At 51.4% G+C, this 13,774-nt stretch overlaps 4 protein-coding genes and 1 pseudogene across 5 annotated transcripts; 1 reads left to right on the top strand and 4 right to left on the bottom strand.

Moving 5' to 3' along the window:
* Positions 1-27: 27 nt before the first annotated feature.
* Positions 28-1,408, top strand: LOC133918071 (protein trichome birefringence-like 20). The gene is made up of 2 exons (XM_062361833.1): positions 28-530; positions 647-1,408. Exons 1-2 carry the CDS (start codon positions 57-59, stop codon positions 1,406-1,408), a joined length of 1,236 nt encoding a protein of 411 aa, XP_062217817.1. The 5' UTR covers positions 28-56.
* Positions 1,409-2,442: 1,034 nt separating this feature from the next.
* Positions 2,443-4,045, bottom strand: LOC133919716 (protein trichome birefringence-like 21; annotated as a pseudogene).
* Positions 4,046-4,185: 140 nt separating this feature from the next.
* Positions 4,186-6,437, bottom strand: LOC133919715 (protein trichome birefringence-like 19). Of its 2 annotated transcripts, XM_062364205.1 has the most exons (4): positions 6,019-6,437; positions 5,637-5,985; positions 4,739-5,293; positions 4,186-4,630 (listed from the first exon to the last, which is right to left on the bottom strand). In XM_062364205.1, the coding sequence occupies exons 1-4, from the start codon at positions 6,186-6,188 to the stop codon at positions 4,394-4,396; spliced, it is 1,311 nt and encodes a 436-aa protein (XP_062220189.1). In that variant the 5' UTR covers positions 6,189-6,437; the 3' UTR covers positions 4,186-4,393. The 2 variants fall into 2 exon arrangements, with proteins under 2 accessions (XP_062220189.1, XP_062220188.1); XM_062364204.1 differs by having other exon boundaries at positions 5,637-6,436.
* Positions 6,438-8,065: 1,628 nt separating this feature from the next.
* On the bottom strand, positions 8,066-9,174 carry LOC133918070 (tetraspanin-8-like). The gene is made up of 2 exons (XM_062361832.1): positions 8,665-9,174; positions 8,066-8,353 (listed from the first exon to the last, which is right to left on the bottom strand). Exons 1-2 carry the CDS (start codon positions 9,172-9,174, stop codon positions 8,066-8,068), a joined length of 798 nt encoding a protein of 265 aa, XP_062217816.1.
* Positions 9,175-9,748: 574 nt separating this feature from the next.
* On the bottom strand, positions 9,749-13,699 carry LOC133919713 (uncharacterized). The gene is made up of 8 exons (XM_062364202.1): positions 13,514-13,699; positions 13,283-13,423; positions 12,389-12,733; positions 12,099-12,185; positions 11,846-11,992; positions 11,108-11,205; positions 10,629-10,839; positions 9,749-10,013 (listed from the first exon to the last, which is right to left on the bottom strand). The coding sequence occupies exons 1-8, from the start codon at positions 13,527-13,529 to the stop codon at positions 9,928-9,930; spliced, it is 1,131 nt and encodes a 376-aa protein (XP_062220186.1). The 5' UTR covers positions 13,530-13,699; the 3' UTR covers positions 9,749-9,927.
* Positions 13,700-13,774: the final 75 nt, after the last annotated feature.

Genomic DNA, 13,774 nt, shown 5'->3' with positions numbered 1-13,774 from the left:
CCATCAGCTCCTCATTCCAGCCCGCGAACTGCGTGCTTACTCACTCACTTTCCAAGATGAAGCCTAACAACAGCAGCCAGCCCCAGGGCGTCCGGAGAGCAGCTTCCACCACGGGCCTGATCGTCATCCTGCTGCTAGTCGCCTTCACCGCGTCCAACTACTCGTCGCTCAACACCGACCGGTTCACCGACGTGCCCACTTCCGCGTCGCACGTGACGTCGACGGCGACATCGTCGTCCCTGGCAAGGAGCAAGTGCGACGTTGCGAAGGGGGAGTGGGTGCCCGACCCGGCCGCGCCCTACTACACCAACGCGACGTGCCCGCTCATCGACAGCCGCCAGGACTGCATGAAGTACGGCAAGCCGGGGCTGGAGTCCATCCTCCGGTGGCGGTGGCAGCCCCACGGCTGCGACCGGCCCCGCTTCGACCCGGCCGCCTTCCTCCGCCTAGTGCGCCACAAGTCCATGGCCTTCATCGGCGACTCTGTCGCACGCAACCACATGCAGTCGCTCATGTGCCTCCTCTCCAAGGTACATGCACTTTACCCACTTACGATCATCGCCCATTGCAACGTTTCAGCTAGCTAGATCACATGATAGGATAGCCACGAACTAGCATGCGTTAAATCTTTGGTTGTCGCGCGCAGGTGGAGCACCCTCAGGAGATTCAGCCCAAGGACTGCATCCACTGCACGCGGAGATACTACTACCGCGAGCACAACTTCACCGTGACCGTGTTCTGGACGCCGTTCCTGGTCCGGTGGAACCTCACGAACGACGGGGGGCAGCAGTTCATGGACCCGCACAACGTGTACCTCGACGAGGCCGACCCGGAGTGGGCGCGCGACGTCGCGGGCTACGACTACGTCGTCCTCAACGGCGCCAAGTGGTTCACCCGCCCCGTCGTGCTCCACGAGCGCGGCCGCGTTGTCGGCTGCAGCGACTGCGGCGATCCCAACGCCACGTACGTGCCGCCACACTACGCCGTGCGCGCGTCGTTCCGGACCGCGCTCCGGGCGCTGCGCGGCCTCCCGGGCTTCCGCGGCAGGGTGGTCGTCCGGACGGTGGCGCCCCCGCACTACGAGAACGGCAAGTGGTATGACGGCGGGAACTGCCTCCGGACGCGGCCCCTGCGGAGCAACGTGACGAGCCTCCCCCAGACGGAGGCCGCGTTCCACGCCGCGCAGGTCGAGGAGTTCCGCGCCGCGGCTCGCGGCTCGGAGGCGGGGCAGTTCATGCTGCTGGACGTCAGCGAGATGATGCAGATGAGGGGCGACGGGCACCCCGGCCAGTACGGGCATTGGCCGCACGAGAAGGTTGGCTTCGGCATCGACTGTGTTCACTGGTGCTTGCCAGGGCCCATTGATGCTTGGAGCGAGTTGTTGCTCCATTTGCTCACTAATGGTTAAAAACCTGAATGTTCCTTTTGAATATGTTGCATCGAATTGGATGCAAAAATGAGCAGATCCTGCAAGTTTCAAACATGAATACTGGTTTCACAGCATCACCGGTGTACAGAAATTCCAGCTTTCAAGGTTTCACATGTGGACCAACCTATTCAGCTCAATCAAGTTGTCACATCCGGGGAAAACAAGCTCGATCAAGCTCTACGTTTGATTGCTGATGATTTTCTTTTTAAGCAGCTACTTACTTAAAACCGCATATGGCTCGAGCCCCGAGTGCAATGTTCCACAGTAGAACAATTGGTTATCTGATGATAGCCACAATTAAGTACCATGTTATTTAGTTGAAGTCAACCACAGACCTCAGATGTTTTCAATTGCGTTGTGCAGAAGAGCAGTGGATCCAAGGCGCAGATTTAGCTGAGTAGATGGCATCTTAATGTTTTATAGCACACTATATATGACATAGATGACGGCCTCGCTGATCAGGATCCAGGTCTGAACCCTACAGTTATTGTTCACAGTATCTCAACCTTTGGAACGCAGAAAATTTACAAAAAATATACTAGTAGTACAACTCCGGAGGGAATCAACTGAAATTCCTGCATTTCCTATGGGTATTAAACTGAAAGTCTTTGTACACTCACCATCTGAAACACTCAATAGAATGCGATGGCGCAAAAAAGCACAGATGTTCAAAATTTTGGAAGCAAACGTGCACTCCATGCTCAGAAAGACACATCTATTTCGTTTTCCAGAACGACCTTGTAAACTACGCATTACTGTTATCTACTTACTAGTCAATGCAGATAGATATATCTTAATTCCTCTTATGTGATTTTATTTAGCCTCTCCCAGTCATGGCAATGATCCGATTCCATTTCCGTGAAATCTGACATCGGTGGAATCATGGAGTGCACGTTCCACGAGCTCGCGCTCCCTTTCTGTCTCCGATCCATGGTACATTGCCGGTGGAAAACTATGGACCTCCACAAACTGCTAATGCAAGTCACCGAGTTGGCAGCTTGACACAAACGCCCTCAACAAAAATCTATCCTGCGCAACTTTAATGTGGAGTTACTTTCCTTCGAACAATGGCAAAACTAGCTTCAATTTACAGAAGAAATCAAGTCATTTTAATTCGATGCATTCGCACCACTCAATACTGACATGATCAAAGCTAACGCGGCCAGCATCTGGAGCAGCAGCTCGTCCCACAGGTCGATCGGCCCCGGCAAGCACCAGTGCAGGCAATCCACCACGACGCTCCCCTCCACGCTCCCGCCTAGCGGGTGGCCGTACCGGCTCGGGTGCCCGTCCGGCCGCAGGTCCATCGCCTCCGTGATGTCCAGCAGCAGCAGCAGCTCCGCGCCGTTCCGCCGCGCCGCCGCCTCCGTCTCCCTGACCGCATCAACCTACAACCGAAACCAAATCATGTCACAAACTCACTAGTCAGACTTGTCACGTCACGCATTGTAGCAAAATCTTGGCATGTCAGAGGCCGCAGGTCAATTCTTTCCCACCTGCGCGCCGCGGTACTCGGCCTCGACGGCGCCCAGGGCGCGCTCGCCGCGCCGGAACGGGCGCGTGCGGACGCAGTCGCCGCCGGTGTTCCACTCCCCGTTCTCGAAGTGCGCGGGCGTCACCGTCCGGAGGATGACCTTGCCGCGGAACCCCTTGCGCGAGGCGATAGCGCCGAGCTCCGTGCGGAACGCGGCGCGCACGGCGCGGGGCACGGGCAGCTCGGTCACGTTGCCGGCAGCGCTACTGCCCGCGGCGTTGTTGCGCCCGACGACTCACCCGCCCTTGCGGTACACCGATGGGCGGAGGAACCAGTTGGTGCCTGACAGGATGATGTAGTCGAAGTCGGCGATGTGCGCCGCCCACCGGGCATCCGCCGTGTCAAGGTGGAGGTCCCACTGGCCGAGCGTCGCGTTCGACTGGTTGGCCTTGACCAGGAAGGGCGACCAGAATAGGGAGATGGTGAAGTCGTGGTTTCCGCAGTGGTAGTCTCGCCTGACAGCCCTCCCGGTCACGTCGATCTCCGGAGCTGTCCCGACCTCCACCGGTTGTGCCTCCTGCAACATATACGCGCATGCCCGGCCCGTCGCATCAGCAGCAGAGGAGCAAGAAGCCAAGAATTGAATTGAGCAAGCGCACATGCAAACGTACTTACCTTGGACAAGAGGCAGAGCAGAGGTTTGAAGTGGTTCCTGGCGAGGGAGTCCCCGACGAAGGCCATGGACTTGCCCCTCATGGCCTCCAAGAACTGCTCCGCGTCGAAGCGGGGGAGGTCGCACCCATCCGGTCCGGCCTCCACCGCCACCCCACGAACCCGAGGCTCGGCTTGTCGAACTTCATACAGTTCTGGTGGTCGTCGATGAACGGGCACGTCAGGTTCGTGTAGTACCGCGGCTCCTCGGTGTCCGGCACCCACTCGCCCCGCATAACGTCGCATGCCCTGGTAACGCTGGCGGAAGACGACAACGACGAGGAGGAGACGGCACGGTCTATTTGCGGGTAACTATTAGAGAAGGTCAAGTCGTAGAGCGAGATGAGCGCAAGGGCCAGCAGGACGATGATCGGTGTGGCAATGGCGGCTGAGCGCTTTGGAGAAGACAGGCTGCTCTTGTGTGGCTTCATGATCGAGGGACCGGAGGTGGCGAGGAGATGCGGATCAGGATGCTTACTTGCTTAGGTGACGGGGAGCGGAAGGAGAAGAGAGTGTGCAGTGTAGCTTGCTCTTTGTGTTGCCTTAGTGATGGCGGTGGAGGCCAAAGAGCGCGTTGCACGACGAAGCTATTTCTTAATTTCTTTTGCAAAAACCCAACTGCCGCAGACCACGGTACGATTGGCAATTTGGCATGGTTCAACAATGTGGTCTTACTTTGCCTCGAACAATGGCAAAAAAAAAATTCAATTTACAAAAGAAATCAGGCCTTTTTAGTTCGAAGCATTTGCACCACTCACTCAATATTGGCACGAGCAATTCTAATGATGAGCAGCCAGCATCTGGAACAGCAGCTCGCTCCACAAGTCGATCGGCCCCGGCAAGCACCAGTGCAGACAGTCCACCACGAAGCTCCCCTCCACGCTGCCGCCCGGCAGGTGTCCGTACCGACTCGGGTGCCCGTCCGGCCGAAGGGCCATCGCCTCCGTGATGTCCAACAGCAGCAGCTCCGCGCCGTTCTGCCGCGCCGCCGCCTCCGTCTCCCTGAGCGCATCAACCTGCAACCGAGAGCAAATGGTCAAGTCACCAGCCGCACTCGTCACGTCTACGCGTTGTAACGATATCTTGGCGCGTAGAGGGCGTGAGGCAGGTTTCCCAATTCCCACCTGCGCGGCGCGGAACTCGGCCTCGATGGCGCCCAGGGAGCGCTCGCCGCGCCGGAACGGGCGCGTGCGGACGCAGTCGCCTCCGGTGTTCCACTCCCCGTTCTCGAAGTGCGCGGGCGTCAACGTCCGGACAACGGCCTTTCCTCGGAATCCCTCGCGCGCGGCGATGGCGCCGAGCGCCGTGCGGAACGCGGCGCGCACGGCGCGGGGCACGGGCAGCTCGGTCACGTTGTGTACGCCGCTGCCACCGCTGTTGCGCCCGACGGCGCGGCCGCTCTTGTAGTACACGGACGGGCGAAAGAACCAGTTGGTGCTCGAGAGGACGATGTAGTCGAAGTCGGCGATGTGCGCCGCCCACCGGGCGTCTGGCGTGTCGAGGTGGATGTCCCACAGGCCCAGGCCGAGCGTCGCGTTTGACAGGTTGGCCTTGACCAAGAACGGCGACCAGAAGAGGGATACGGTGAAGTCGTGCTCGACGTAGTGGTAGTCTCGCCGGACGGCCCTCCCCGTCACATCGATCTCCGGCGCCGTCCCGACCTCCTCCGGCAGCGCCACCTGCAACATTTACGGATGGCCATTTCATCAGAAATATAGGAGCAAAAGGCCATGAACTGAATTAAACAAGCGTACATGCTGTTAGATTAATATCTTGACACTGTATCTGCACAAATTTTTTTAGACCAAAGAGGGGAACTGTATCTGCATGATTTGTTTGGGTCATTTGCATCTAGTAGTGACCATGTAGACTTCTGCATGGCAGCAGTGTGCGGCACCGGAAGAAGTGCACGACAGGAGGGCTTGAGCGCATTGACGGCAAGGTGCCGGCGTGCCTCGACACGCGGACGTATTCGCAAGTGAGTTGTTGCCAAGCGCAACGGACTATCCAACAAGTGCGTACCTTGGACAGGATGCAGAGCAAAGACTTGAAGTGATTCCTGGAGAGGGAGTCCCCGACGAAGGCCATGGACTTGCCTCTCATGGCCTCCAAGAACCGCGCCGCGTCGAAGCGGGGGAGGTCGCACCCGTCCGGCCTCCACCTCCACCGCAGGAACTCGAGGCTCGGCTTGCCGAACCTCATGCAGTTCTGGAGGTCGTCGATGAACGGGCACGTCAGGTTCGTGTAGTACGGCGCCTCGGCGTCTGGCACCCATTGGCCCCGCGTGACGTCACAGGTCTCAACGGCGGTGGCTGGAGACGTCGAATACGAGGAGGAGGCAGCCGGCGGAGACGTCGAAGATGAGGAGGAGGCGGCCGGTGGAGACGTCGAAGATGAGGAGGAGGCGGCCGGCGGAGACGTCGAAGATGAGGAGGCGCGGCGTATGAACCGGTAACTATCGGAGAAGTTCATGTCGTAGAGCGAGATGACCGCAAGGGCCAGCAGGACGATGATCGGCGTGGCAATGGCGACTGAGACCCTCGGAGAAAACGGGCTGCTGTTGTGGAGCCTCATGGTGGACGTACGCGATCGAGGAGAACGGATGCGGATCAGGACGCTTCCTTGCTTAGGAGGCAGGGCATGGACGAAGGAAAAAGCAGGGTGTGTCGTGTGTGGCTAGCTTACTGCCTTACTCGTTGCACACTTGCACTAGTACCATCTTCGTCGTGGCGGCGGCCGGTGGAGGTCAAAGTGCGCGTTGCACGAGCAAGCCATTTCTCTTTTGGCTTGTGCACGAGACGCTACTGCCGCAGACCACGGTAGACTCTGAAGCATTCTTCTCCATGTTACCGGGTTTATCTCAGCAACCCTCACGGCCTTCTCCCGATGAGTTTGGTATTATTATGCACGTGGTCATCAGTCAAATTCAGTTTGCTACAAGACGCTCTCCCAGTCCCCACCAGTCCAAGTTGCATCTCCTGACTCCTGAGTAGTATCACCGCGAAAACATGGAGCCCTCACCGTTGTTTGTTTCAGACCAAAGAAAAAGGACCTGGTCAAAGAGGAGCCGGCGCGAGAAAGACTGAGTCGGACAGTGGTCGGTCATAGAAACTCGCAACATCTTCTCGTTGCACGAACCGGCTTCTTCTTCCCATCCCGGCCAGAGCAGTCGCCATCTCCTGCAGGCTGCAGTTGCTTGGCACCTTCATCTAGCAGCTCGCGGCCTTCGTCCTCGAGTCTTTCTGCATATTTAAAGGTGACGAGCATCCACTGGAACAGTCTAAATATCGAAGGTACAAATTTTGCCAACGGGCGAGAGCAAAATAGATGACTGATGGTCACTTCCTCACCGCAAAAAATGACAGTGCGAATCTCCTACCAACCTCTAAATGGACAAGAATGCCTTGGTTTTCAAAGGTGCTTTGAGATTTCAAGTGCTGGATGAAAAGTAAAAACAACCATGAAAGGCTCGCGGGAGTGGAGCGCAAAGGAAGCGGTCGTTATTGAACCGCAGTGGAGAATTGCAAGTGAGAATGTGAGCTACCTGTTAAGCTTCAGCACTTCAAGTTCGTAAAACCAAGTTCGTAAAACCAGGCCATAGACTTACGAACTGAGCTTCTGAATTTTAAGGAGACACGAGCAAAGTTGGGGCAGGGGAAGAAAACGACAGGGATTTCAATTTCGTTTTATATTTTTTTAACAGCGAAAAGACCGAAATTTACGAAATTTCGGTGAAATTTTGATCATTTTTTCTTCTATTTTGTAGATCTCACATATGATCAATAAAAAAAAAATACCATAATTAAATATTTCATTCACTCTAAAATTTCCGAAATTTCGCCGGAAATTTTAATCCCTGAGAACGGTCGATTGGGTCTGAACTTGCAACAGATTCGTCCGAGTGAGCTCATAGGGTTCGCAAGAAAAAGGGGCAGAATAATTCCAAGCCAAACAAACCGTTCGATGAGTTTTCAGGAATCATCGTTTTACTGCTGTGCACACGGAATATGTCGCGGAGGAATGCAATCTGATGAAGAAAGGAGGCGACAGAAGATTCAGGGGATAGGATATTGCCACGTGGCATCCATCCCGCCGAGTCCTAAAGCGGCTTGGTTTGAGCCGGCCCAAGCCCAACAATGAGCGGCCCAATGTACAATGGGTCGGTCACGCCAAGATGGGTTCATCCGATTCTACCTGATCAAGTTCTAAAGAATTCAATTCTACCACAAATGAGAATCAATTGAACTGAACTGAGCCATTCATTCTACTACAGTGCTACATAAATCTCATGGTTTCATACAACGTCGATTTTTTTTACACAGCTCTACACTGCACTGGAGAAAGAAAATTGAACATGCTCGAACACGAAACTACTCTGAATCAATCCTGAAACCAAACAGCAAAAGCAGCTCTGTCCTCACCGAGAGTATCCCCCACGAACGCGCGATGGATCAGTACCGGTGGTTGTTGCGAATGGCGCAGCAGCCGAGGGAGTAGGCGAGCATGAGGAGCGCAAGGACGGCGACGTTGAGAGTCGCCACGGCCTTCCAGTTCTTCTTGGCGGTGGCCAGCACGCCGGCCTTGCACGCGTCGCACCGGAAGCACAGCACCCGCGGGTCGTTGCTCCACGCCCGGCAGTCGACGGCGTCCGCCGTGGCCGGGCCGGAGGCGGGGGCCGCCCAGAACGTCGCGTTCACGGGCTCGAACCCGCAGTACGCCGGCGGCTTGCAGCAGCCGGACTGCACGGTTGAGTACAGTTCTTCAGATGAACAGCAGCGTTACCCAAATTGATGCATGTATCGTCGTTAAGCTTACTAATGCTACGTTAAAACAATGCCCTTGTTTAACGGTACATAAATTAAGGAACTAATGCATCGTTTAATCAATCTCCATAAAGAAAGGTCATTAATCGCTTTACTTCAGATGAACAGAGGAAAAAGGATGATCAAAATGAATCGACGAACGAATTAGTGTAGTAGTCACTGTCCAGTGGGCCCACCGTGCATGCTATGCAACGCAACTGGTGGATCCATGCATCATGCATGCGTACCTGAACGAGCGGGAGGTGCAGCAGGTAGAACTCGCCGGCGCTGATCCCGCCGTCGACGCCGCCGACCCAACCACCGCACACGCCCGCGTCCACCATGCAGCTCTCGATCCGCCGCCACGTCTCGTAGTCCCTAACCCTGTCCCGCAGCCAGTCCGAGTAGTCCCCGATCCGGTACTCCCCGTACCCGGTCCCGGACACGGCGGTGGCGGCGCCCTTGTTGGTGACGGCGAACGCGAAGGCGGTGACCACGAACATGCCGACGACGAGCAGGAACATTGCCGTCACGTACACCCAGAGGAGCGGCGTGGCGCGGCAGCACGCTCCGGCGAGCGCCATGAGCGATAGCAGGAGGAACGCGGCGCCGAGCGCCATGACGGGCAGCCGCACCAGGCGCTGGCACTCGGTGTCCGGTTGCCCGAGGAGGTAGGCGCCCGCGCCGATGAGCGCGGTGGAGATGAGGAGGGCGACGGCGTTCAGGGCGCCGAGGACGCCGTTGGAGAGGCTCGCCATGGTTGCAGCCTACGTGTTCTCCTGGTTAACAAATGGTTACTGCGTTTGCCTCTGTCTAGCTGCGATCCGTCGGATGTTTGTTGGAGTTATGCTGAATGTTATTTGGGATCAAGATGTCTTTTTCGGGGAAAAAAAAACAAATGGGTCCAAGAACGGAGGAGAGTGTGGCTGAGGCATTGTGTTTCTACTGGTTCGTGTTATATTCCGGTTTACACCATTTAATAGAATTGAGGTGTATTCTGGAACTTACAGTTATCTTGCGTGTGACGGTGTGGTTTGAGGTTCAGGATTCAGGGACTCAAGACGCTGGCCTTAAAACGCGGCAGATACGGCTGCTCGATCGTTATGACAACAAGCGAGGCAAATCTCGTATGTGCCCTTGACCACGAAGTACGAAGCGAGCACGCCAAATTTGTGCCGGACGGCGGCCTGAATTGCCGCATACATCTCATCCCAAGCGACTGCCGGATAGAACGCCCCGCACCACGCAAAGACGCCTAAGCATCTTCTCCAGCAAACATGCGACAAGGTGCACCGCCCAGCAACAAGAATGATCAACGGAATGCACCAGATCAAAGCTTGATTTAGACCAATATATTGGCACTGGAAAAGACATAGTGTACAACTGACATAGTTTCAGTTAAGAACCATACATCCTAGAGAATGTCCAGCCAACCAAAATAGTTTGTCGAGAAGGCGGCGAATGGGTGACCAACAGCAATCACCCCTTCGGCATCTGAGGTAAGGGCAGATTTAGTACGGCTTGAATTTCCTCTGAGCCCTAAGCTTCTGTATCCTTTTCTTGTCCTGCTCAAACTTGCTCTGCAGCATCGCGAGTTCTGCACAAGAAACACAAAGCGGCAAGTTAGATCCAATCAGTTCTCACGACCTATCATGTTCTAGAGAAGACATGCAGCACAGATGGCTGAAAAAACTCAAACTTCTCATTTGCAGTTACATATCACCACTTTTCGTGAGTGAATTCATGCTTACGAAACCATGGGAATGAACTATATATCTAGAAAACTCTCTCTCTCTCTCTCCGTCCCTCCCTCTATCTCTCTCTCTTTCACACACACACAAAGAAGAGAAAAAACTCCTCACACATTCATTTGACAAAGTCCAATCAAGAAGGCAAAATGAGAACTTGTAATTCCAACCAAACTGAAAATGCAAAATGGTGAACCTTTAATTGAACCAAATACTTCTCCCAAAACCAGAACAGACAACACCAAGCTGAAAATTACCCATACTGGAACGGCAAACAATTGAACAGATTAGTTTGTCATGGGCTGATGAACTGCGCAGCATTACAAGTCCAAGCAGTCCATGCTGTGCCTAGAACTATATGGTATTGAACATAATTTGGGTTCTGTTATGTGTAGTGAGCATTGAGTGTAATTAAAATTGAATATAGAATATCAGGAAACCTTTTTAAAAAAATGTTGACATACCACTGAGGTGGGCTTCTCGTTTCTGAAATCTGTAGAAGTTTGGAGCAACTTCCTTGGGTTTCTTGTTAGCCATTTTCTCTTGCATTGCAGCAAGAGATACAGAGCCAACAGCTGTTCCAGTTTCAGTATCTGTGGTCTTTTTCCTACCCTTGTGATGCACCACAACCGTCCATCCTTCTCCTGCCGCGCGTGCCTCCCTTTCTTTCCTCTCCTGAAATAATCAAATAGGTGTCAGAGAACAAACTAAGTGACATTTTTTTGGGGCACGAGTTTTGCTATATCATGAACCCAAACATTATGAAGCAGTCTTCCACTCTGTCAAATATAACACAATCCAGAAATATAGATGTTGGCATTATGGCGGCAACACATCCACTGGGGGAATACTTCAAGAAGTTTGTCTTAAATTGCATAATAGTCGTTTGGGTAATGTGTCTATCGCTTCTTCAGACGATAGAAGTCATAGAGGGAGCATTCACCTTCTCTTGTTGTTCCTCATGAGCAACTATAAATTCATCTATTCTTTCCTGCAAAACTTTCAAGCCTGGTCTCTTCTGTTTGTACTCCAGGATCCATTCTGTCAAGACATTGAAGATAACTTTTAAGACTTTAGAGCATCAAGTAGCAAATCCCAGCAGAAAAGGAGAGAAGAATAAAGTGGAACTTATTGGAGCAGAACATCAATTAATAAGAACCTTGCAAGTCTGCTACACATATGACTGACTTTAGAACTGATCGCATTGTAGGAATAAACAAGCTAGACTAACAGATATTTGGGTTCATATGTCAGTTTCTTTTGAAATTGGCTCCTAAAAGGGATTTGATATGTAGTAGTCCTAAAAGGAATTTAACTATATAATACATATTCTACTCCCCCACCATTCATGAAAGAGTATTGTTTTGGGAGTTAGACTTTGCTATCTATATTTGTCTGTAAAAGTACTTTCGTCACATTATAATTTTACTGGGTTTACAAAATATATCACTATAGAAATAATCGTTAAAGTTGTGTTTTACTAAATATATTCACCCAAGTGAATATTTAAATAAGTCGCTCAAAGAAATTCATTGGTAGTTCTTTGGATATAGTACATTCAGTCTTCTAATTGCGAACATTATCTTTCCATCAAACAAACTTCATGAAGAATTGTCACTTGTCAGCGTAAGACTAGCAAAATGGTATCTCAGAGATCAACAATCAAAAGCGAAAACATTACTTTTCATTCCTCTGGAATAGTCTTCGTCAACTGATGGAATCTCATCGACGTTTGCCGTGCCAATTTCAACATGCTTCTCCAAGTTGTTCTCTTTGCTTGATGCATGACTATCTGTATTGTCAGCCTTTCCAGATTTTTTTACTTTCTCTGCAGCCAATGAATGGGGCATGTGTCAGGAAGTATAAATATTTATGCAACACATTTAACTGATACTTCAGACCAACTTTGACTAGGAGACAATACAAAGTCCTACTAGTCTTATTTTTCTTTCCCCTCTTTGCTTTCTCAGGGTCCCCATGATCCATATCTTCACTCTGTGCTGCACGTTGGTTGACATCAGCTGCATACATATATGCATATTAGCTATTACGTAAAATATTAATATAATGAGAACAATAGGACAGAATAAAGGATATCAACTTATTCTTGCATGAACTCACTACTTAAAACCATTTGTTAAGAAAAATGAGAAAAGATCAAAGTCATCCATTTGTTAAGAAAAATGATCAGCACTCAATCATGGTAAAGGTGAAGCAATCTTACCACTTTGAGTTTCTTCATCTTGATTTTCATGCAGGATTTCGTCTGCATCATTAAGCCCAGCAGAGATCTTCCCTTCCTTTACCTTCTTTTTCTTCTTCTTCAGCTTAGGTGTTCCGGCATCGTCACTAACAAATGAACTTTCATATACCTTGACAGGACTGCTACCATCCATTAGCTTCTTTTTGGTCTTCTTCTTCTTCAGCTTAGGTGTTGCATCACCCTTGCTGTCTGACTGTAATTCTGCCACACCATCAGCCCTGGCATGATTGCTCTTTAGTTTGGCATGCTTATTTTTCTTCTTCTGCTTCATCAATACAATTTTCTTGCTCCGTGCCAATTCTTTATCTGGCATTTAACGATGAAGGTGGAAAACATTATCTTAGATAACTGTAGCTTCATTTCATACTTTAACAAGAAAAAACTTGATAACTGTACACATGACATAAAGAGTAACTTAAGAACTAGAAAATAAAATAGAACCAATAAAAGCCCAGGACATGAGATGGTTCGCACACTAGCTGTTTCAGGCACGCAAGATGCTCGTGGTGATAATTTTATCACAAAAATGGTGGCCAAAAAAACCATCAATCAGATAATTTAATTCACCATATTGATCATACAGCAATGAGATATATCCTGAATTAAAGAATCAGCATTTCTCTACGAATTCTAACCAACAAAATAAATATTTTGCATTTACAAAATCAGCATCCACTCTGGTTAATTGCTTTACTCATCCTAACTCAAGCTGTAGCACTACCTCATCACTTCAACCTTCGTAGGCCAACCAAAGTGACATTTTTAAGCTCATAAATTACTGCTCTAGGCTAAAATCACCGATACTATCTAAGAAAGAAATGAAAGTAAAGAATAATACACAATCAGTACCATTACCTTCTGCAGCTCCATGCTCGGCAGCAGCCTCGCTCTCGACAGCAGATTCCAAACTTCTGCCCTTCTTCCTCTTCAGTTGCTTCCTCTTTACTCCAAGCGCCAATTTCTTACCCTCCTTCGCTTCCCGCAAAGCTTTCTTATCTACAAAAAGAGCAAGCTCTCAATTTACTGCCTCAGTTCGAACTAATTCAATCAAGAAGCTACGGATTCAGAGAGGCGAAAAGGCCGCACCGTTGGATTTGCCCATGGGAACAGATTAGGAACCAAGCCTACACGAGGAAGGCCGTGAAAAAGGCGGTGCCGGCGAAGTTCCCGTCCGTGAGCGGCACGGGCACTAGCGGCGACGGCGAGGGGTGTCCTCAATGGTGGCCGTCGCCTGTCGGCGTCGGCGGCTCGGAGGTGTAGGGTTTGGTCCTTGGAGGTGTGTTCCTTTGGTAAAGCCTTGCTAACAAGTGGGCCCCACAGTTCAGTGACTTGCAAAGGTCCCGACCT

This window comes from Phragmites australis, chromosome 5, assembly GCF_958298935.1.
Source record: "Phragmites australis chromosome 5, lpPhrAust1.1, whole genome shotgun sequence".
Lineage (NCBI taxonomy): Eukaryota > Viridiplantae > Streptophyta > Magnoliopsida > Poales > Poaceae > Phragmites > Phragmites australis.
Note: the sequence above shows the minus strand (reverse complement) of the source record. Positions and strands in the feature narration are given on the sequence as shown.